Below are 24,500 nucleotides of genomic sequence, written 5' to 3'. Positions count from 1 at the left end.
AAGGAATTTCAATGTTTGAGAGCAGGAGATGGATGTCCCAGCTCAAAGAGAGAGAGAGAGAGAATTCACCATTCCTTCACGTTTTTGTTCTATACGGCCATCAGTGGATTGGATGATGCCCACAGCATTATTGAGAGTGAATCTTCTCTAGTTGGCCTACTGATTCATATGTGAATCTCTTTTGGAAACACCCTCAAAAGACATGCCCCAAAACAATGTTTTACTAGCTATGCAGGCATACCTTAACCTAGCCAAGCTGACACCTGAAATTAACCATCACAGAAGGGAAATCAATGTTCATCCACTAGATATACTCCATTTGCATATTTTTGGTTATTATTAGTCTGCCAGGGCTACCATAAAAAAAGACCCCAGACTGGGGGGTTTAAACAACAGAAATTTTACTTTCTCACAGTTATGGAGGCTGGAAGTTCAAGATTAAGGTCCTGCAGGTTTGGTTTCTGGTGAGGCCTCTTTCCTTGACTTGCAGACAGAAAGAAGCCTTTTTGCTGTGTCCTCAACATGTCTTGTCTCTGTGCACACTCCTGGTGTCTCTCCTTTGTATAAGGACACCAATCCTATTGGGTTAGGACCCCACATTTAAAACTTCATTTAATCTTAATTATCTCCTTAAAAGGCCCTATCTCCTTAAAAGGCCCAACCTCCACACTGGAGGTTAAAGCTTCAACATAAGAATGTGGGGAGAGAGAGGGGCACAATTCAGTCCATGACAGTTATCTATAGTTTACAAGAGTTGTAAAGTTGCTCAAAGACAATGAAAAGTATAGAGACCCCATAAAATCAGATACCTACATAATGCCTAATTTTCCACTGAAGATATTTAGTAATCTTGTTAATCCATTCAAAAGTCATTTACGTTTTTTTCTCTATAATTAAAAGTATTTGCTATTCTTATGTTTATGTATCCAAATGAATTTTACAATACTGTTGTATAGTTTTCAAAATTATGCTCAAATCAGGACACTTGGGGGTCTCAGTTGGCTCAGCTCAGGTCATGATCTCATGGTTTGTAAATTTGAGTCCCGCATCAGGCTCTGTGCTGACAGAGCCTGGATCCTGCTTTGGATTCTGTGTCTCCCTCTCTCTCTGCTCCTTCCCTGCCCACTGTTTCTCTTTCCTTCAAAAATAAATAAACATTAATTTTTTTTAATTGGGCTAGAATTTAAACTATTGTGTTTTACAATTTTGAAACATGTGGGCAGAATTTTACATTGATATTTTACTATATGTTTCCATCCAGGAACATATAAGCTCTCATTAAATCTTTGTACTTTTCATCATTTGGATTCTGCACCATTCTTTTTTTTTTTTTTTAATGTTTTCATGTTTATTTTTGAGAGAGAGAGAGACAGAGAGTACGGGGGGGGGGGGGGGGGACAGGGACAGAGGATGCGAAACAGGATCTGCGCTGAGAGCAGACAGCCCAATGCGGGGCTCAAACTCACAAACGTGAGATCTTGACCTGAGCCAAAGTGGGACACGCTCAACCTACTGAGCCACCCAGATGTTCCTGAATAATTCTTAACTGCAAAGTAATTTACCTTGGTATTATGAGGGAAATTCCTCTTTCTTTTGTAGTTTTTAAATAGTTATCACTGGAACCTAGTGGTTTTTTTTTTTTTAATTTTTTTTTTTAACGTTTATTTATTTTTGAGACAGAGAGAGACAGAGCATGAACGGGGGAGGGTCAGAGAGAGAGGGAGACACAGAATCTGAAACAGGCTCCAGGCTCTGAGCTGTCAGCACAGAGCCCGGACGCGGGGCTCGAACTCACATACCGTGAGATCGTGACCTGAGCCGAAGTCGGACACTTAACCGACTGAGCCACCCAGGAGCCTCAAGGAACCTAGTGGTTTTTAAAAAGAATGAGTTTTGTACCCATCATCTTACATTAAAAAGTTTTTTTATATTCATCCTTACAGCTGGGTAAATTGAGAATCTAAGTAATTTGAGTACTCATGGTTCCAGTAAGAGCAAATTGATTGCTTCTAAGAATAGTGTGTCTGTCTCTGCATGTGTACAAGTGTGTGTTGTGAGAGGGCTGGGTAGGGAGTTGAGACAACTATCTTAAGGATGTCTTCTTGGAATTAACACTAGTTTGGATACCTAGCTTCCCATAGCTGGATTAACCATTTCCTCTGATATTGTCTCTCCTGGTTTTGGAAGAAATTAGGAAACAAGGGGTTAACTGTACAGGTAATGAAGTTCCATGAGCTCCGTGGCCCATTAGCAAACAGATTACTTAACTGCATGTGGCTGTTGCCCAGATTTCAGGATACCACTGTTAAAAAAAGTTTTGACTTAGATTTATCACTTTGCTCTTGGGATACTCAGCTTTCTCTGACAGAGTTCAAGGCTTATTCAAATCTATTCATTTCAAAGTAATTGGCAACCTCATGAGTGCTATAGAAGGATTAACCATTCCCTAGAATACCTACAGAGATCATCTGGAAGGGGGTCATTAGTTCTAACTGATTTTTTAATGAAGTTAAAACCTGTCCATTTGGGAAGAGCAGTCAGAGAACATACAGCAGCCAAGAGAAGACTATGCCTGGTGTTAAAGCTCCAAAGAATCAATTCGTACTTCTTTCTATTTAACATTCTGGGAATGCATCTAGAATTAAAACCCTCATGGAGACTTATGAACAAATGCATTCATCTTTTGATGCACTGATCTCTTGAAACCAAACATGTTCCTAGAGAAACTACCATTTTCTCACATCTTCCTAGAAGCTTTCCCTAACCCCAGTCTACCCCCAAGCTGAATTACCCCTTTTCTGAAATCTTACACCTCATCTTACTCTTCTATGGCCTTAGCACTTTCTGCCGGTATGGTATCTGCGTTGTTCACGCTGCCCATAGTATCTCCCGCACTGTGCGGAGAAGATCCTGCTTGATTGGGCGCCTCCCACTGCACTTACCTGAATGCTTGGCATATGGTAGATGCTCAAGATTAAGACATTTTCTGGATGGATATTTTGCTAATCTGTAGTACCTGTTATATTCTACTGAAAATTACCAAAGTCCAATCAATTTCAATTTTGTAGTTTGGGATTTTTAGAAAACTACCCTCTTGCTAAGAAATACCTAACAATTTAACCAGGGCTATGCCAGCTTAGGAATAAGATATGAACACCCATGAGGTTTTGGGGTGATAGTTGGAGGGGGGTGGGTGGGAGCTGACAGCCAAGAAAGCATTCTTGAAGATGTCTTTGGTGCAAAAAGGTGATTTTATTAGAGCACGGGAATGTGACCCGTGGGCAGAAAGAGCTGCACTGGGGTTGTGACAGGTAACTGATTATATACCCTAAGGCTGGGAAAGGGTCAGGGACAATGTAAGTCTTAAGGAATTTTGGAAGCAAGGTTTCCAGGACCTTGAGGGGCTAGCTTCTGTTAAGAAAATGCCATTTATGGGGTGCCTGGGTGGCTCAGTCGTTAAACATCCGACTTCGGCTTAGGTCATGATCTCACACTCCGTGAGTTCAAGCCCTGCGTCGGGCTCTGTGCTGACAGCTCAGAGCCTGGAGCCTGCTTCACATCCTGTGTCTCCCTCTCTCTCTCTGCCCCTTCCCTGCTCATGCTCTGTCTCTGTCTCAAAAATAAATAAACATTAAAAAGAAATTAAAAAAAAAAAAAAGAAAATGCCATTTATTACCACTTAGTAAAACCTGTCATGAGACCCTTCAGACGTATATCAGGGCATAAGCTTGGAGCATGATTGCCAGCATATATCCTTTGGCAGTTGAGATAAAGTAAGTTTCCAAAGGATTTTTATAAGTTAAAGTAGACTTACAGGATCCTGGGGGGGGGGGGGGGCGGGGGGGGGCAGTGTCAGGATAATGTTCAGCTTAAGATTCTCTTTTGCCCCCAGCAAAGTGTCACCTTGAGGCAGCTGAGCCCCTAGAGGGAGGTCACTCTACTGGTTTCAAGGACCTGTCAATGGGCTGTAGGCAATAAGGGAATTTAATTTTTCATTTGCCTTGGTTTCCCACGTCACCACAGCAAGCACCTTAACTCCTTTCCTTTGTTCTTGGGTAGCCAGGAGTATCCGAGGAATATCCCACATATCCCACCCTAGGGGGAGGTGGGGGAAAGTGTTGCTGTGAGCCTGTACTTTGCCCTCAGCTTGCCCCAGGCTCCCTCATCAAACACACTTGTAATCACGTAAGGATTTGAGGCCTATCTTCATCTTTCCACGTTGGCTACTTCAAGTTAGGGTGGTAAAAGAAAATGTTTTTCTCTTAGCAATCCAGTCTGCTCTCTTCCTCTGTCCTCTTTTCTTTCCTTTTATTAGTAAATGATTTCAGCCTCTGCCTTCAATTATAAAGTTTGTGCCCCACACGTACCCCACCCCTCCCCTATTTTGGTGCTTAGAGGTGTTCAAAACTTATTCTGACACAGTATCCGCCCTCATTTCGGAATCCTTCACTTCTTGGGGGTGGAAATAGTTTCTTCTCTGAAACGCTGGCAAGGAAAAAGAATGGGGGAGAAAGTTGCATTTAAACGTTTAAAAGTTGAGTCACGGCTGGTTGCACAGCAAAAGCTCCACAGTGTGAGGAAAGACTAAATGTGATCGGCAGGGTGGGCCTGGGGCGACTTCTGGGGAACTAGCCGGGGTCGAGCCCCTAGAGTTGCGGAGGCCCCGGGCGGTCGCCTCCCGGCGCGCCCTCCTTACCTCCCCCGCTCCCCGCTGCCCCCCTGGGACTGATGTCGGGCGCTTGCGTGCTGCGGCCAAAGCTCCCGATCCAGAGGCCGGCCTCGTAAAGTCCCGAGCGAGTAGGGGGCGGCGCGCAGGAAGGGAGGAGGGCCGGGGGCGTGCGGGGTTGGTGGGTGTTCGGGGGTGGAGATGTACAAGATGTGACGCCGCGGCCAGGCCGGGGCCAGAGCGGCGGACGCGGTGCCCGCGGTTGCAGCCGGAACCCGGGCGCTGTAGCTCGGAGAGGCGGCCCTCCGGAGAGCGGCGGCCGCGGAGACACCCAGCCCTAAGCCCCGGCTCCCGAGCGCCGCGGCGCATCGCGCTCCAGGGCAGACGCGGAGGGGAGAGGCCCAGAGGCGCGACGCTGGGGGCCCGCGGGCGCGGTCGCGCGCCGCCGGGCGGGAGGCTGGGGGGCCGGGGCCGGGGCCGTGCCCCGGACCGGGTCGGGGGCCGGGGCCGGGGGACGGCGGCTCCCCGCGCGGCTCCTGGGGCGCGGGCACCCCGGCACGGCCCCGGGGGGGCCATGGCAGCCGGGAGCATCACCACGCTGCCCGCCCTGCCGGAGGACGGCGGCAGCGGCGCCTTCCCGCCCGGCCACTTCAAGGACCCCAAGCGTCTGTACTGCAAAAACGGGGGCTTCTTCCTGCGCATCCACCCCGACGGCCGAGTGGATGGGGTCCGGGAGAAGAGCGACCCTCACAGTGAGTGCTGGCCCGCTCTTCTTCCCCGATCCCATCTCCACTCTTGTGGTTCTCTCCCCCTCCCCTCCATTCCCTCCTTGGCGCTTCTTGCTTCTCTTCACCCCGACCTTAGTGGGACTTGTGGTTTCTTTCCTAGCGGCCCTCGGTGGTTTCGGGTTCACCACTCGCCCCTTCCTCCCCAGCTGCGGTGTCGGGTTAGATCCTTCCCCAGGCTTTGGAGTGTGCCAGTTTCCCCTGGTAAACCAGTCCCCTGGGCCCTGAGCCTCCAAGGCCTGGGAGGCGGGCTCCCTTCGCGCAGACAACCTGTGACTTAGGGGATGCCCAACGGCGGAGAGGCGAGCGGCTTGCGGAGAAACAGTCTGGGTCCCCATCCTGAAGTTCCAACCCCTTCTGTGTTGGATGCGCGAAGTCCCGCGGACAAAGGCGGGGGAGGGGGGGGACAAGGCTGAATTAAGTGCTCTTTACTGGAAAAATACCTTTCCAGAGTGTGCCCTTAAACTCTGATTTGGTAGGATCCAGGCCATCTGGCACACTGCTCTTACACATCCATTTCTATTTTTTTCCAAATTGCCGAAGGCTGAAGCAGCAGAAGATGTGGACCTTTTGTTAAAGTGCGACACACTTTTGTTTCAATAGTGACAAGAACTGCAAAAACTTTTATCTTTCGCGTGCAGTTATTAGCTTTGGGACCTTGAGCTTGTTTTCTGATACCTAAAAATGGGGATAATGTCTACCTTGCATCAAGTTTGAGGATCAAATGAGAATTCATACAAAGTGCGAAGAGAACTCATTTTACCATCGTACACTTTTGTGTTCTGTGAAAAATAATCTGTGGTTATAGAAATAACACTAGCCTAAATCATTGGTTCTCAAACTCCAGGAGTACATTAGAATCACCTGGGGGGGGGGGGCGTTATAACACATTGCTGAACGTTGTCTCCCAGAGTTTCTGCTTCCTTAGGCCTAGAATTCCTTACACCTGATAATTTGCATTTGTAACACGTTCTCAGGTGATGCTGACCTGGGACCACACTTTGAGACCCACTGGTCTCAAAAAAGAGAGGGAAAAGGGCATAAAACTGGCTGACACCGTTGGAATTTGAAGTGAGAGAAGGAGGATCAGAGCGTATTGTAACTGTTCTCCTGTAAGTGTAGGTAAAAAGTCTGTTTTAAAAGCTGTGAGTTCCACCTTTATTGGTTTCTGGTGAAGAATCTGATCCTCTATTTGCCTGAGAAAAGACCTGCAGGAGTTCCGAGCTCCACGCCCCAGGAGTCACCTCTTTATCCTAAGATGCTGATGCAATGTCCTTCCCACCTGTGAAGTGATTGGAAGAGGCGAAAGCTTTGCACTGAGATCTGAGTTGACAAATGAGAAATGTGCTTTTATATTGCTTGGGTTTTTATTGATTTCAAAGCAGCAACAAGCAAAAGATGCAGGTCTTTCATTTTTTTCCAGGCCTGCCATAATTTTTAAATGTTATCAACCGCTTCTATTCAGTAAAACTGAAAAGATGCTCGTAATCCAATATGTATGGGTTAGTGCTGTTTCTCTATTCAGTAATTTGAATAGGTTGTCCAAATTAAATTTTAAGCTTTGTATTTGAAGTTTGTTTTGCAGTAGTCTGCTAGGTGAACACAGCTGATTAGGGCCAGGTGCATATATATCCCAATGAGTTTTGTTCTTTTCTAGCAGCATAAACTGTCTATAATAATAAAAAAGGAGCATGTTCTAGGACTACAACATAAAAGAGCTCTCCTCCATATTAGGTTCATGTTGGACCTTCCCCTAGTACTCTGTCTCTCTCTCTCTCTTTTTTTTTAAGACCCTTTATTAGTTGCTGGATTTTTTTTTCCTTTGAAGCTTTTGATACCCTATTTCCTTTAGAATATAACTGGGGGCTAGTGACTGAGGATAATTCTGAATTGCATACCACGCTACCACCCTTGTAATAATAGCTGTTAACTGTTTCTTTCCAACTCTGAGTTTTTTTGCTATCTTATTTTACCTCACTGGTTCTCATAGGTGGGTGATTTTGCCCCATCCCCCCCACCCCCCCAGCTTCTGGCAATGCCTGGAGACACTTTTGGCTCATTTGGAAGGGTGCTACTGGTATCTAGGAGATCCAAGCCAGGGATGCTGTTAACCATCCTACAGTGCATCCTACTTTATCCCAGCCACAATTTTTCTTTTCTTTCTTTCTTTCTTTCTTTCTTTCTTTCTTCTTCGTTTTTTTTTTTTTTTTTTTTTTTTTAAAGAGAGAGAATCCTAAGCAGGCTCTTCACTAGGCTCGATCTCACAAACTATAAGATGATGACCTGAGCCGAAATCAAGAGTTGGACGCTTAACTGACTGAGCCACCCAGGTGCCCCAGATCCCAGACGTTAATAGTGCTAAGGTTGAGAATCCTTCCAACTTGATAACTAGCTAAAGACTACATGTTAAAAGTGAAGATTAGAATACTCCAGATTTGTGGAGGGTACTGATTTTTTTTTCACCTTTTAGCAGGCAATAGACTAACAATACAAACCTAAAGATGTGATGAATTTAAACCACTTCTGTGTAGCTCAACCTGGACATAAGTTTAAGTACAGTCTATTTTTCTGACATGTCAAAGCTGTGCTGATAGTTGACCGAACCAAGACAAGACCGATGGGAAAGATACAAGGAAAAATGATTGTGGACATGATATAACAGTATCTTCCCAACCGCATTTCCTCCATTACCCCAAACAAATGACACTGACCAGAAAACGTGGGGAAAAAAGCAGAGTTGATGGTTGTCACAATTTCCCACTGAATTATGGCTCAGATATCTAGACCTATTTGAAAAGTTAAAAACCCCCTAGTCTCATTCCTCAAACTGTCCAGTTGACCTGAAAATCTCTCTGAGATTTATTCCTTTGGCATTAACATTTTCTGCCCCGATGTCTTTTAAAATGCAAATATCCTTTGGGTACTTGGAGGGATGGTATAAATGTGGGGGGTGCTGGTTAGGTATGGGGGATGTGCCTTAGGTGCTGAAGGGGGAGACAGGGCAAGGAGGTGTGAGGTGGGGAGGGCAGAGGCAGAAATGAAAGGGGAGGGAGAAGACAATATCAATTTTCCAACTTCTCAGTGTTGTTGAAGGCCCCTTTTGCTTCATACCTGGGTATTCTGCTTTATTTTCACTTGAAAGGGCCACTTTTCATGCACTTTCCTTCTAGTCATGGAGTAGCTTTTGTTTGACATGAGATTTTGATAGAAGCACAATACGGTGACAAGAGTCTGTTTCTCCAGCATGTGTGCTCCTCACCCAGCTTCCTTGTGTCCTGGATGTTTTAATTGGCCCCTTCCAAATGTCCATGGGATTGTGTAACATTAAGTATTTACTCTTAAGTAGTGAACTATGTGAAAACTTCCGAAGAGGGAACACTTTAGCCTGAGTGGCACGTACGCCGTGTGGTGGAGTGTAGCAAGAGAAATGTATGCTGCCTATGTACATTTTGGCATTAAATTTGGTCCAGATGCTCTTATTTAGGAAAAACTGGAGGCGGTTAGCAGTGCTGTTTCTACCCTTGGGCTTCTCTTGGGAGCTGACTGCCTGTTTGCCATACTTGTCTGCCTCCAGGTTCTAGAGGATACTGAGACTTGGAGACGTAGAGGGACCTGCCCACTCCTGTGTGGAGCAGGGATGGCATCCTGGCCCGCGTGACACCCGTGCCCTTTGCCACGGCACATATTCCATGCGACTCGACTCATAAAAACATGGACTTGTGAAATTCAGAGGGAGGTGTCAGACCTTTTAGTTCACTGATCTTGTTTTATTGAAGACAGTATTGAGGGTCAGAACAGTAACTGATCACCTGCCTTCATATGCCAATTTCCCCTGTGATCATCCTGAATGAGCTTCTTGCCCACCAGGTCCCTTGCCTTCTATTCCTGCCCTCCTCCAGCCTCATTGCACTCTTCCGTTCAGTCAGAGAGAACACCCTCCAGGGGCCCCACTTTGTGGGCTTTCTCCATTTCAGAGCACTGGGGAAGCCAGCCCCTCGGAGGAGGTCTTACTGGTTCACAGGTTACCTCTAGTTATGTTCCCAGGGCATTGGATAAAGCCACCTTTCTTCTCTACTTCATGTAAACGGAACCATTGATTCAGTGATTCTAGATTCTCTCCCCCATCTTTTTTTGGGTAATATCTGGCAAGTGGATCCCACTAATCTGCCTCAATAAACACAATGTTTACTGTAATGCTATTTATGTGCAGTAAACAAATGAAGTAAGAATCTAATAGCTCATTTAATCATGGAAATCATGTCATTGGTACAGCAATGAAAGGACAATTCATGAGTCATAGATATTACCACACCTTAGCCTTTTAAGAAGGGTTAGATGCCAAGTGACTTCAGCCTAGAAGAGGCAATATCCCCTGTGACACGCCCTGAGGGCACTCCTTGTGTTTATAAAATGTCCATTATGTAATTAGGCTTTGACAATGGTATGACAACGGAGTTCTAAGTATTCTCATTTAGATTTTTGATGGCATTTTAAATGGATGGGTATGATTTTTAAGTTAATCTGAAAATAAAATATTACAGATGTAATAAGACACGAACCATTCTTTTATGCATTATAATTATAAAATTGACTTTATTCATCTACGCATTGATTCTCAGAAATCCCCATCTGTGATATTAAAAAAGGTGATTTTTTAGGTCTCACATCATTAGAACTGTTATTTTTAAGCCACAAGATGTCTGTACAACAGGATAATGACTACACATGTGCCATAGCCTTTTCTTGTTTTTCCAAATTCCAGTGTTGATTTTCCAAAAACCCTACTTGGGCCCCTTTGTCCTGTGGCACACATCTGTTAGAAGGCTGCCTGGGGTAAGAGTCTAAGACGTGAACTGGAGCAAGGCAAATCCACACATTGCGGCAAAAACCTTAACCTCATTACGGTATTCTATCCAAGCAAATGTATTGTGTTGTGTTTTGCTTTTGAGTTTGTCATTTTCTGCACTCTGAAACTGGAGATCTGGCCTTGTACTCGTATGCTGTCAGTGCTCAATAAATATCCAATGCTTGATTGTTTGCAAAATAATTTAGAATATTATATCTTTAGGAAATGCAGTTGTGGCTCAATGTTTCCTTGTTGTATTCATTGTTATATTAGCTATTGTATTCTCCTTTGCTATCAAATCCTTCCTCTAATCTAGGTTATTCATAGCCCCAGGAATTTAGGAGAGGACCAAAAGTGGTAACTCCCAGGGAACCTCACCCCTTGAGCCATAGACTATGTTTCTTAGAAGCCAGACTAGTTCCATTCTAAATTCCTGTAGGATATTTTTAGTTTGAAGAAATTTGGAGGACCTGGAGTCAACAGACAGCCAATATTCAGTGTTTAATTTATGTCTCAAGCCAGCTGTCCTCTGTCACTCTTCCTGTGCAAGGTGACTTTTAAATTGACCAGTGTATCCTTAATGCTTGCCTGTTCATTTACAGAAATCTGTAGAGTGTGTGTGTGTTTGTATTTTCAAAGGGTTACTTACTTTCCCCATATTAACTTATACTCTAAATTGAATTATCTTACAGAATTCTGAAGTGAAAGGTTTCCAGGTTTTTAAGGTATTCTGGAGATTAAAAATTGAGGAAGTTCTTGCATGTATAATTGAACGATTGGAAGGAATTTTCCTGTTTAATTTATAATGTTTTTAATTAAAAAAATTTTTTTAATGTTTGTTTATTTTTTGAGAGAGAGAGAGGAGGAGGAGGGGCAGAGAGAGAGACAGGATCCGAAGCGGGCTCCAGGCTCTGAGCTGTCAGCACAGAGCCAGATGTGGGACTCGAACCCACAAGCTGTGAGATCATGACCTGAACTGAAGTTCGACGCTTAACTGACTGAGCCACCCAGGCACCCCAGTATAATTTATTTAATTTTAATTAAGATCTACATTAATTTGTAACTGTAATTTATAATTAATAAATAAAATTAGCCAAGAAGTATTTTTTTTTTTTTTTTTTTTTTTGTCTTAAAGAAAATTTGTACAGAGTAGTCATAATCTGGCTAGATTCTGTGAGTACATTGTTCTCTGTTCATGATTTAGGTGCTTGGTGAAGATGCTGACATCTTAAGGTAGGAACCATGAATTCTCCATATAAATAAGCATCATGAACAGCTTAGGACTTTTCCCTCAGGGTGTGCTCACTAAATGTCAGCTGCTGATGAAACCATTTTGTGTGGACTGGCCTGTGTAGTAACTACTCATGGCCCGTATTGCTGTAGAAAGCTTAGTTGAGGTTTGCTGTTCTCTTGGTGTAGTAATGCTTGCATTTAGGCACTTGGTCAATCTTTTAATGAAGGTGATTATATGTAACAAAGTTATATTTGAAAAATATTTGGGAATCTTAGAGATTGGGTGTTAGCATTTCTTAGAGTATTCCATATAGAGAGTGGAATCATTTTTCAGGATAAATAGTAAACTTGTTAGGAATTCTGCTTTCTTTAAAAAGCATTTTGGGTTTTTATCACGTACTATGTGGTATGAAGTTCCTTAGGTATGCTGTGCATTGTATGTTCATTCTTTTGTGGCCAATATCTGGGAGTCCTGTGTGTTCTTTTTCTACTTCACCTCCTTTTCTCTTTTTAACTCTGGATCCTGTCCACCCCAGAATTCTATGTAAATCATGCTGGGCCCCAGTCTTCCACTTCAATAATGTGGCCTTATCCAATTTGTCACCCTACTTTTGACACGATACTATTTTCTGCCCCTGTCTTCTTGAGAATTCTTTGGTTTCTGTTATACCACATCAACCTAGTTTTCTCACCTGCCAACTATCCTTTCTTCTGATTTCTCCTTCTTTTGGTCTTTTGCTTTCATATTCCCCAAGGCTCTGTTTTGGGCTTCTACCTTTCTTTCTGGGCACTCATATTCCTTCAGCAGATCACTTATGGTCTTCGTCTCAGTCTCTGATTTCCCATCTCTGTGTTGACACTCCGTTTTCTTCTGCTTGAAGGACAGATAAACTGCCACTGTCTCAATTCAAAATGGGTAAAGAACTTAATGTGTTTTTCTCAACCTATTATCTCTTTCTACCCAATTTCTATTTGGAGTGAAATTATTTTTTTAAAGTTTATTTATTTTGAGGCAGGGGAGGGGTAGAGAGAAAGGGGGAGAGAGAGACTCTCAAGGTCTCTCAAAGGCTTAGCACTTTAAGGGCAGAGCTGGATCCAGGGCTCGAACTCAAAAACAATGAGATCATGACCTGAGCCCAGGTCAGGAGTCGAATGCTTAGCTGACTGAGCCACCCAGGCACTCCTGTAGTTAAATTGTTCTTGTCTTCAAAGCTAGACACCTCAGAGTCTTCCCCACCTTAGTGATTTTTCTTTGCCGTGTCTTTTGATTTCCCCTGCCTTCACTTACCTACAACCGGACCCTACCTGACCACCCTTTTCAAATGTGATCTACCTGCTCAATTTTATTGCCCACTATTTACCATCCCTACTCCCCTGATGCTGCCAGTGCTCTTGCTTAATTATAGACCATCACTGCTACAGTGATTGGCCTTTCCTCATGTGATCCTTGTTTTGGAAGACGCTCTTATCAATTCCTCTCACACACTCTTTTTGTTTCCACCTTGCTCTTAAAAAAAAAAATCTCTTAACAGCTAATCTCAGCAGTTTTCTTTTTTTGTGAAATGTTCCCTAACTTCCCAGGGAGAAGTTGTTTTTATCTCTTTTTTCCCCATAATACTTGGTACATATGCTACTACAAAGTCTAATGATTTCTGTTGTAATACATTGTTGAATTGTTTCTCTCCCGGAGTGGGACTGTGAACTCCTTGCGGGGAAGGACTGGGACAGATTTTATGTATCTGACCTCATGCACAGTGGCCAAAGAATGTTTGTTAAGTTCTACATGTACCCGAAAAATTAGCCAACTCTTTTCACTTCCTTTCTGACTTTCTCACATCTTCCTTCTCTTCACCTTTCCTCAGGCTGTTTGCTTGAGCTGGAAAGTCTTCTCAATCCTTTTACCTTATCCTAGTCCTAATCATGCTTCAGGCCGCATTTCTTTCCCACTGTCCTATACCATCTTTCCTTCATGCTTCTAATAGCTTGATGTGTTTTAATTTCATGTCCCCTAATGTTATTGGAAATTCCTAGTTGGTAAGGATTTAAACAAACAAACATTACCTAACAATCTCTTTCTTTCTTCTCTGAGGGTCCAAGACTGAATGAACTCATCACAATTTCTCTTGGCTCCATTTGCTGAATGAATGACCAGGCTGAGGCCTATGAAGAGATTCAATCTACATTTGTGGAATGAGCTAGAACTTTAAATAAATAAGCATAAATACTTAAGAATGAGGCATGTAAAGTGGATAAATTGTAGCATCACTGTAGTTCTTTCTGTAGACACCTTTCATGTTATTTAAAGGGGGCAATAAAGGTAAAACATAATTGTTTGTTAACAGTACTTAAAAATTTTTTTTAAATGTTTATTTTTGAGAGAGACAGAGTGTGACTGAGGGAGGGCCAAGAGAGAGAGGGACACAGAATCCAAAGGAGGATCCAGGCTCTGAGCTGTCAGCACAGAGCCCGATGTGGGGCTTGAACCCACAAACTGTGAGATTATGACCTGAGCTGAAGTCAGATGCTTAACCAACTGAGTCACCAGGTGCCTCTAGCATTATTTTTTATTGTGGAAGTTTTTCTTGTCAGCTATTGAATAACACATCAGTATTTCTAGCCAATTCCAGAACTAGTTCTAATCCTCTAAGATCTGAGAATTCATACTTCAATCAGACACTTTAATCCTTAAGCCTCTATCTCTTAAATTTAAAACCAGTGAATCATTTTATAAATTAGGATTAAAAACTATCTGGTACCATTGTTAGTATACTTTTTTGGGTGAGGAAATGGCACAAATAGTTTAATCCTAATAATCAGATTTATGAGCCAGAATTCATTGCAATCTTAAAACTCTTAAAAGGATAGAAATTGTATGACAAAGTGAGTCATAGTCTTTGTGATGTGATGTCTGTAAGGATGGGTGGGAGAAATTGCTGAATGACCAGTCTTATTCTATTCCTTTCTAAGCTGAATCATTTTGCAAATAGAAAACAATTCATAGGGTTTTCAGTGGTCATTACATAAATAGAAAATGGAAAAGAGTAACAGAATCAAATAATACCTCCATTTAAAAAATTACTTTCTGAATTGTATCACTTGATGAACAGTCTTTGTCTTGAATTAGAAACAAAATTTATTTACTGCTTTAATAACATGTATCTTTTAATCTAACACCTGTGGTCTTGGTCTCTGTCTCTGCCTCTTCTATTAATTATATTAATTTTCTTGCCTAGATTTTTTTTTTCTTCTGTGTAATTTGATCTTTCTCCTCAGCTATTTGTAGCTTTGACTTGTTTGAAGATAGTGTGTGTATGTTGGGGAGAGGTATCATTTACTTTCGGGCTCGATGACTACTTGAATTGGATAGGGATTCAAGAGAAGAAGGACCCTTTAATCTTGGAAATCTTGATTTGGTGTAGGCATAATCTTGCATTTTGCATGGTTGGTCCTCTTTTGTTAGTTTTCTTATTTGGAGGTTTGGAGAGCCTTTCTCGGAGGCAAATTTCATCTTAATCTTTAAATGTAAGATTAATTAACCTTATTTCCTTATTTTCTTTGAGGGGCAAGGCATTTGTCCAAAACATTATGTGAGAAAAAGAAATATTCTATTTTATGTTTCTAAGTTTTAGAAGTTCTTCTTACATATTTATATTTTTACATTACTCTAAACTCAATAATTTAGTAATGGGAATATAATGCAAGTAAAATTGGGAAGACAATCTTGCTAACTGGTTCAATAGAGATACCATATAAAAAGAGGACATTTATAGCAGGTGTTGGATTAAAAAATAATGAATTGCACAACTCTTTCAGCTACTATAGGGTTGGAGAAATGGGGCACAGATTATTTTGTAGGGAGGTTACTAAAGCCATGAAGTATTTATAGGATCTGTCCAACTTTGGCCAGATGCCTAGGGAGATTGCCATAGTGATAGGCAAAGTCACTGTACCTTGCGGGACAGGAAGGGCCAGATGGTTGGTTTTCATCTCAGTATTCCCAGGACCTTGATATTTACTGAATATTTTTTGAATGAGTGAATGAATGAAATTCTTGAAGATATGCTCTGTGTCAGTTCTTACAAATAATATGTTTAATCTTGATTATAAATTTATGAAGCACAAGTGTCATTATATGCCTCATTTATAGATAATACAGTCTTTGCTATTAGCTTTTCAAAACATGATCTCTTTGTGACAAGTGGTGAATTATGCCTTGTAGACTTCTTAGTGTTTAGAATACAGATTCAAACATGGTCAGAATTCCAGATAGACATGTAGCAGAAATTTAAACAAATATGATTTATTAAAAATTTTTTATTTTAATTTTTTAATGTTTATTTTTGAGAGAGAGAGAGAGGCAGAGAGAGACAGATATACAGAATCTGAAGCAGGCTTTAGGCTCTGAGCTGTCAGCACAGGGTCCCATGCAGGGCTTGAACTCACAAACTGCAAGATTATAACCTGAGCCAAAGTTGGACATTTAACCAACTAAACCACCAGGTTCCCCTAAAAATTTTTTTTCAATGTTTATTTATCTTGAGAGAGAGCTAGTGAGCTGGGCAGGGTCAGAGAGAGAGAGAGAAAGGAGAGAGAATCACAAGCAGCCTCTGCTCTGTGAGCATAGAGCTGGATTTGGGGCTTGAGCTCAGGAACCATGAGATCACGACCTGAGCCAAAATCAAGAGTCAGATGCTTAACTGACTGAGCCACCCAGGCACCCTTAAAGTATTTTTTTAAATCACTATTTCTAGGGGGCACCTTGGTGTTTCAGTCAGGTTGTATGCTGACATCATGGAGCCTGCTTTGGATTCTCTCCCTCTCTCTCTCTGTCCCCTCCCATGCTCACGCCCTCTCTCTTTCTCTCTCTCAAGATAAATAAACATAAAAAAAAAAAAAGAAATGCAACAGATGTACATTGATTTTTGTATCCTGTGACTTACTGAATTTGTTCATCAGTTCTAGCAGTTTTTTGGTGGTCTTTCTGGTTTTTTATTTATAGTATCATGTCATCTACAAATAGTGGAACTTTGACTTCTTCCTTACGGATTTGGATGTCTTTTATTTCTTTTTGTTGTCTCACTGCTGTGGCAAGGATTTCCTATATTATGTTGAATAAAACTGGTGAGGGTGGACATCCTTGTCTGGTTCCTGATCTTAGGGGAAAAGCTCTCAGTTTTTTCCCATTAAGGATGATTTAGGTGTGAGTTTTTCATATATGTCTTTTATTATGTTGAGGTATGTTCCCACTAAACCTACTTTGTTGAGGGCTTTCCTCATGATTCAATGTCATACTTTGTCAAATGCTTTTTCTGAATCCATTGAAATGATTATATGGTTCTTATCCCTTCTTTTATTGATGTGATGTATCACATTGATTGATTTGCAATATTGAATCACCCTTGCAACCCAGGAATAAATCCCACTTGATCACAGTGAATTTTTTTTTTTAATGTATTGTTGGATTCTGTTTGCTGTTATTTTGTTGAGAATTTTTACATCTGTGTTCCAAGATACTGGCTTGTAGTTCTCTTTTTTACCGATGTATTTATCTAGTTTGGGTATTAGGATAATGCTGGCTTCATAGAATTAACATGGAAGTTTTCCTTTTCTATTTTTTGGAATAGTTTAAGACAAATAGGTATTAATTCTTCTTTAAATGTTTGGTAGAATTCACCTGTAAAGCCATCTGGTCCTGGACTTTTGTTTGTTGGAAGTTTTTTGATTACTGACTCTGTTTCTTTGCTGGTTATCAATCTGTTCAAATTTTCTATTTCTTTCTGTTTGAGTTTTGGTAGTTTATATGTTTCTAGGACTTTATCCATCTCTTCTCATTTGTACAGTTTGTTGGCATGTGGTTTTTCATAATATTCTTTTATGATTGTTTGTTTTGCTGTGGGGTTGGTTGTTATTTTTCTTCTCTCATTTGTGATTTTATTTATTTAAGTCCTTCCTCTTTTTTTTTCTTGCTGTCTGGCTACAGGTTTATCAATTTTACTGATCCCCCCCCCCCCCCCCCCCCAAAAACCAGCTCCTGGTTCATTGCTCTGTTCTACTGGTTTTGGGTTTTTTTTGTTTGTTTGTTTGTTTTAGTTTAGTTTCCATATTTTTTATTTCTGCTCTAATCTTTATTGTTTCCTTCTGGTTTTAGGTTTTGTTGTTCTTTTTCTAGCTCCTTTAGGTGCAAGGTTAGGTTATTTGAGATTTTTCTTGCTTTTAGAGTAGGCCTGTATGCCTGTATTGCTATAAACTTCCCTCTTAGAATCACTTTTGCTGCATCCCAGAAGTTTTGGACCATTGTGTTTTCATTTTCATTTGTTTCCATGTACTTTTTAATTTCCTTTTAATTTCCTGGTTGACCCATTCATTGTTTAATAGCATATTATTTAATCTTCATGTATATGTGGTCTTTCCAGATTTTTTCTTGTGGCTGACTTCTAGTTTCATAGTGTTGTGGTTAGAAAATATGCATGGAATGATTTCAATCTTCTTGAATTTGTTGAGGCTTGTTTTGTGGGCTAATATGTGATCCATTCTAGAGAATGTTCCATGTGCACTTGAAAATAATGTGTATTCTGTTTTGGAATGGAATGTTCTGAATATATCCGTTAAATCCTTCTGGTTCAGGGAGCCATTCAAAGCCATTGTTTTCTTGTTGATTTTCTGTTTAGTTGACTTGTGTATTGATGTAAGTGAGATGTTAAAGTCCCTACTATTATTGTATTATACAATTATCTGATTATTGATTAGATCCTGTATGTTTGTTTTTAACTTTGAGGTATTTGGGTGCCTCTATATTGGGTGCATAAATATTTACAATTGTTACACCTTGTTGGATTATTCTCATTATTATATAGTGTCCTTCTTTGTCTGTTGTTGTAGTCTTTGTTTTAAGTCTATTTGGTCTGATATAAGTATTGCCACTCCAGCTTTCTTTGACCTCCATTTGCATGATAGATGTTTGTCCACCCCTTTCCTTTCTAATTGCAGGTGACTTTAGATCTAAAAAGTCTTTTGTAGGCAGCGTATGGATGAGTCTTTTTTTTTTTATTTTAATTTTAATTTTTTAAATTTACATCCAAATTAGTTAGCATATAGTGCAACAATGATTTCAGGAGTAGATTCCTTACTGCCCATTTAGCCCATCCCCCCCACCACCACCCCTCCAGTAACCCTTAGTTTGTTCTCCATATTTATGAGTCTCTTCTGTTTTGTCCCCCTCCCTGTTTTTGTATTATTTTTGTTTCCCTTCCTTTATGTTCATCTGTTTTGTCTCTTAAAGTCCTTATATGAGTGAAGTCATATGATTTTTGTCTTTCTCTGACTAATTTCACTTAGCATAATACCCTCCAGTTCCATCCACGTAGTTGCAAATGGCAAGATTTCATTCTTTTTGATTGCCGAGTAATACTCCATTGTGTGTATATGTGTGTGTGTGTATATATATATATATATATATATACACACACACACACACACACACACACACACACACACCACATCTTCTTATTCCATTCATCTGTCGATGGACATTTGGGCTCTTTCCATACTTGGGCTGTTGTTGATAGTGTTGCTATAAACATGGGGGTGCATGTGTCCCTTAGAAACAGCATGCCTGTATCCCTTGGATAAGTGCCTAGTAGTGCAATTGCTGGGTTGTAGGATAGTTCTATTTTTAATTTTTTGAGGAACCTCCATACTGTTTTTCAGAGTGGCTGCACCAGCTTGCATTCCCAGCAGCAATGCAAAAGAGATCCTCTTTTTCCGCATCCTTGCCAACATCTGTTGTTGCCTGAGTTGTTAATGTTAGCCATTCTGACAGGTGCAAGATGGTATCTCATTGTGGTTTTGATTTGTATTTCCCTGATGATGAGTGATGTGGAGCATTTTTCATGTATCAGTTGGCCATCTGGATGTCTTCTTTGGAGAAGTGTCTATTCATGTCTTTTTCCCATTTCTTCACTGGATTATTTGTTTTTTGGGTGTTGAGTTTGATAAGTTCTTTATAGATTTTGGGTATTAACCCTTTATCTGATATGTTGTTTGCAAATATCTTCTCCCATTCTGTCATTGCCTTTTAGTTTTGCTGATTATTTCCTTCGCTGTGCAGAAGCTTTTTATTTTGATGGGGTCCCAGGAGTTCATTTTTGCTTTTGTTTCCCTTGGCTCCAGAGACATGTTAAGAAGTTGCTGCAGCCAAGGTTAGAGAGGTTTTTGCCTGCTTTCTCCTCTAGTATTTTGATGGCTTCCTGTCTTACATTTAGGTCTTTCATCCATTTTAACTTTATTTTTGTGTATGGTGTAAGAAAGTGGTCCAGGTTCATTTTTCTGCATGTCACTGTCCAATTTTCTGAACACCATTTGCTGAAGAGACTCTCTTTATTCCATTGGATATTCTTTCCTGCATTGTCAAAGATTAGTTGGACATACATTTGTGGGTCCGTTTCTGGGTTCTCTGTTCTGTTCCATTGATCTGAATGTCTGTTCTTGTACCAGTACCATATTCTCTTGATGATTACAGCTTTGTAGTATAGCTTGAAGTCTGGGATTGTGATGCCTCCTGCTTTGGTTTTCTTTTTCAAGATCACTTTGGCTATCCAGGGTTTTTCTGGTTCCGTACCAATTTTAGGATTATTTGTTCTAGCTCTGTGAAGAATGCTGGTGTTATTTTGATAGGGAAGTCTTGTGTTGTTTTTTTTTTTAATCCATTCTGTTACCTTATGTCTTTAAAAACATTTTTTTTTTTTTGACATTTGTTCAATTTTGAGAGACAGAGACAGAGCATGAGTTGGGAGGGGCACAGAGAGAAAGGGAGACACAGGATTGCAAGAAGGCTCCAGGCTCTAAGCTGTTGGTACAGAGCTCACAAACTGCAAGTTCATGACCTGGGCTGAAGTCGACTGCCCAACTGACTGAGTCACCCAAGCGCCCCTCACCTTATGTTTTTTGATTGGAGCATTTGGTCCATTTATGTTCAAAGTAATTATTGGTATATATTTATTGTCATATTATTTGTTTTGTGGTTGTTTCTGAAGATTTTTTCTGATCCTTTCTTGTTTTTCTCTCATGGTTTACTGATTTTCTTTAGTGATATATGTATTTGGAGACACATACATATATATTGATTTATTTTCCTTTATTCTTTGCGTATTAGTGGTTTTTGATATATGGTTACCATCAGGTCTGTGTATAACATCTTCACATATAGCAGTCTACATTAAGTTGATGGTTGTTTAAGTTTAAACCCGTTCTTTACTCTTCTTCTCTCCATGTTTTAGGTAATATGCTGTTTATATCCTTTTATTTTGTTTATATCCTTTAAGTTGTTTATATCATTTTTTTGACTCTTTTTTTTTTTTTTTTTTTTTATGGAAGCATACATTTTTACAGCTTTTGAGTTTCCTACCTTATACTGTCACTTTTGGTCTTTGCTTTCCACTCAAGGATTCCCCTTAATATTTGTTACAGGATTTGTTTAGTGGTCATGAACTCCTTAAATATTTTTTTTTGTCTGGGAAACTCTTTATCTCTCCTTCTATTCTGAATGATAGCTTTGCTACATGAACTCCTTAAATATTTTTTTTTGTCTGGGAAACTCTTTATCTCTCCTTCTATTCTGAATGATAGCTTTGCTACATAGAATATTCTTGGCTGCAGATTTTTCCCATTCAGGATGTTGAATATATCATGCTGCTCCCTTCAGCTTGCTAAGTTTCTGTTGAAAAACCACCTGTAAGCCTTAGTGGTTTTCTTTTGTAAGTTACTGTCTTCTTTTGTCTTGCTGCTTTAAAAATTTTTTCTTTATCATATGTTGTCGATTTAATTACGATATGTCTTGGTGTGTGTCTGCTTTTGTTGATTTTGATGAGAGTTCTCTGTGCCTCCTGGATCTAGTCACCTGTTTTCTTTTCCAGATTAGGGAATTTTTCAGCTATTATTTCTTCAGATAAATTATCTCTCCCCTTTTCCTCTCTCTTCTTCTTCTGGGACTCCTATAATATGAATGTTACTACATTTGATGGAGTCACTGAGTTCTCTAGGCCTAATCTCATTTTGCATAATTGTCTTTTCTCTCTTGTTCAGCTTGATTACGTTCCATTAGTCTGTCATGTAGATTATTAATTTGTTTCTCAGCTTCTTACAGCCTGCTGTTCATTCCATCAGGTATATGTCTCATTTCATTTCTGTGCCCTTTATCTGTGCTGTGTTATTCCTTATCTCTGTGTTAAAAGTCTCACTCTTCCACTATTTTGTTAAGTCCAGTGAGTGTCCTTATGATGATTAATTTAAATTCTCTATCAGCATGTGACTTATATCTGTTTCACTTAGATCTCCAGCTGTGGCCTTGTCTTGCTCTTTCATTTGGGATAAATTTCTCTGTCTTCTCATTTTGTCTAAGTCTTTTGGCATGTTTCTTTGTGTTGGGAAAGTCCGCTGCGTCTCCTATTCTTGAGGGTAATGAACTTCATGATAAAAGGTCCTGTAGTGCCCTTCTGTGTAGTGTCCCTTGCTCCCCAGGGACTGGTTCTTCTGGGAGTGTCACCAGTAGGTGCTGTATGTGCTCTGCTGTTTTGTCCTAGCTGCTTCATCCTCAGGCCAGTTGTTTGCAGAGGCTCTCTTTGCCTGTTGTGGGCAGTGTTGGCCCCTGGCCTGAAGGTGGTGCATTTTAACTAGGTGTGCCTGGTCCGTTTGTGAAATGAGACCTGTCGCCACTGCTGCTGGAACTGAGGCCCTGCAAAACTCCCCCATCACGTGATAGGGTGTGGCAGGGGTTTGGACCTTCTTCTAGGGGAAGGGTCTGCTATGCTGGGAGTGAGGCAAGTGTGACTGGAAGGGGGGATTCCACTGGGGTGAGTGGGCGGGGCTTGGTGTAAACAAGTTAGGTAGTGAGCATCCCAGACTTCCTGCAGGTGGCCCTGTGCTTATGCTGAGGGGCCTGGAAGGGAAATGGTGCCTGCCAGTTCCTTTGTTCCCAGAGGGGTGTTTCCGTGAATACTGCTTCTCTGGGACATGCTTTGAGATGAGCAACTAACCTCCTCATGTGTGCCCCGGTTGCTCTTCAGATCGCTCTTTTAATACTATATTTCCATAGGCTATTTGCTCTGCCTTTTCTCCAAGAGCAGCACAATGCCCTCTGTCCTCTCTCAGAGCCAGGCACACTGACCTTTAAAACTGCAGGCTTTAAGCCCCACTAGTTGCAAGAACTCAGGAAATTTGCTTTCCAAGCCAATTGCTATGGTGATTTGTTTTTCCCATGGGTTCCTCTGTGTGTTAGTCTCTTACCCTTCTTCTCAGGGACTGTGACTCCCTCCCCACCCCATTGGCCACTCCCAAACCATGTCTCTGCACTTCCTACCTTCTTTGATGTGGCCTTTTCTCTACCTTTAGTTGTGAAGTTTGTTCTGCCAGGCTTCAGGCCAATATCTGGGGTATTTAGGATGATTTAATAATCTAGTTGTATTCATGGAATGAGGGGAGCCTAGGGTCCTCCTCCACTGCCAGTTTTCATACCAACATTTCACAAAAGAAGTTGTGTGTGTGTGTGTGTGTGTGTGTGTGTGTGTGTGTGTGTGTGACAAAGTCTAGAGTTTTTAATGTTTGGGCTTAGACCAGGGCCCATAGACTCCATCCCTTTTAATGAACAGGAAAGTAAAAAATTAAAGATAAAGAAAATTAGTGATATGGATTTATTCTCATAATTTAAAAGTATTCTTAATAGTTGACCTTGTTAATTACCACCAAAGTGATGCTTTCGATTCTTACCCTAAATCAAAGTTATAATTTTGATGAGACCTCCACCCACCTTGTAACAGCAGTGTGGCTAATCTCCCCATACAACAGGAGAATTCATTTAGTTGTTTACATATTCGTTTTACAAGTAATTTTTCTTGGAAGTCACTTCAGGAAGTTACATTACTCAAGAGTCAGATATTGTTTATTTTAATGAGATTAGAAGAAAAATCATTGAGATATCTGTTTGGTTATACCTACATTGCATATTTTACAGACTTAAATTTATTTTCATCCTTGTTTAATGATATAGAACTGTAGAGCCGTTGTGTTGTAGAGTTCTGGAGAATCTTGGCCTTACCCAAGGGTATCAACTCCAGAAGTGGGTGAATGTTTGTTAAGCACCTCTATTTTTCTAGAAGGAACCTAATACCCACCATGGCTGACAGTTAAAGCACCTGGTTCTGCTCTCTAGGTAGGCCAGAGAGCTGAACCTTTTAAAAGTTCTGCTGTGGGGAATAATGTTTATGGAAGCCTGACTCAGGATATATAGTGTATGTTTACTCCAGGTTGGAGAGTTTAACCTGAGGGTTTGTTCCATGGACAAGCTCTAGGTTTCCATGATCCTTTAAAAGTAAATGCAAAATATCATGCCAGGGTATTTTTCTGAGGGTATACATAGCATTTTATCAGATTCTCATATCATTTTATCAGTTGTCCATGGCCCAAAATATATTAAGGACAGTATCACTAGATGCACTAAAGAATATCTTCTAATTAGCCTGACTGACAGAGAACCAATTTGAATGTGTTGGTGTAAGCCTATAGCTTATTGTGAGTGATTTTTGAGCATAATCTCTGTATGAAACTTGTCTCAGTTAATTCTAAGAAATGTTTAAGCCTGCTGTTTATCTCATTTCATAGTGTCCACTCTGAGGTCCCTTGGGAAAAACTTATCTTTGGTAACTCTGTCAGTACTTATGCTTCTCCTTAGTATCCAGTTTGTTTTAACCTTACTATCTCTGAGGGACTTGTTACTGCTATTGGCTTCTAGAAAGCCAAATATGTCATCTGCTGCTTATGTATAATGATCTGAATCCTGGCCTCGCCAGTTTTCAGCACTTGAATTTACGTTTGCCTCATTTGAAAGCCATTTTTAACATTTTTTGTTTGTTTGTTTTGGTATGTTGCCAATATCTTTGTAATTCATCTTAAATATTATTGGGACCTGATAAGTTTTACC

General features: G+C 40.8%; 1 protein-coding gene across 3 annotated transcripts in view; it reads left to right on the top strand.

Moving 5' to 3' along the window:
* The first annotated feature begins 4,632 nt into the window (after positions 1-4,632).
* The window catches only part of FGF2 (fibroblast growth factor 2), a 79,171-nt gene continuing 59,303 nt past the window's right edge, over positions 4,633-24,500 (top strand). The window contains exon 1 of one of the 3 annotated variants that reach the window (XM_053901269.1): positions 4,633-5,418. In XM_053901269.1, the coding sequence (XP_053757244.1) occupies positions 5,241-5,418 (178 nt within the window). In that variant the 5' untranslated portion in view covers positions 4,633-5,240. The remainder of the gene's footprint in view (positions 5,419-24,500) is intronic. The other 2 variants (XM_053901268.1, XM_019414908.2) reach the window with 2 other exon arrangements.

The sequence above is a fragment of the Panthera pardus genome, unplaced genomic scaffold (assembly GCF_024362965.1).
Source record: "Panthera pardus isolate Hobbes unplaced genomic scaffold, ASM2436296v1 HiC_scaffold_13, whole genome shotgun sequence".
Taxonomy (NCBI): Eukaryota; Metazoa; Chordata; class Mammalia; order Carnivora; family Felidae; genus Panthera; species Panthera pardus.
This window is presented reverse-complemented; position numbering and strand designations above follow the sequence as displayed.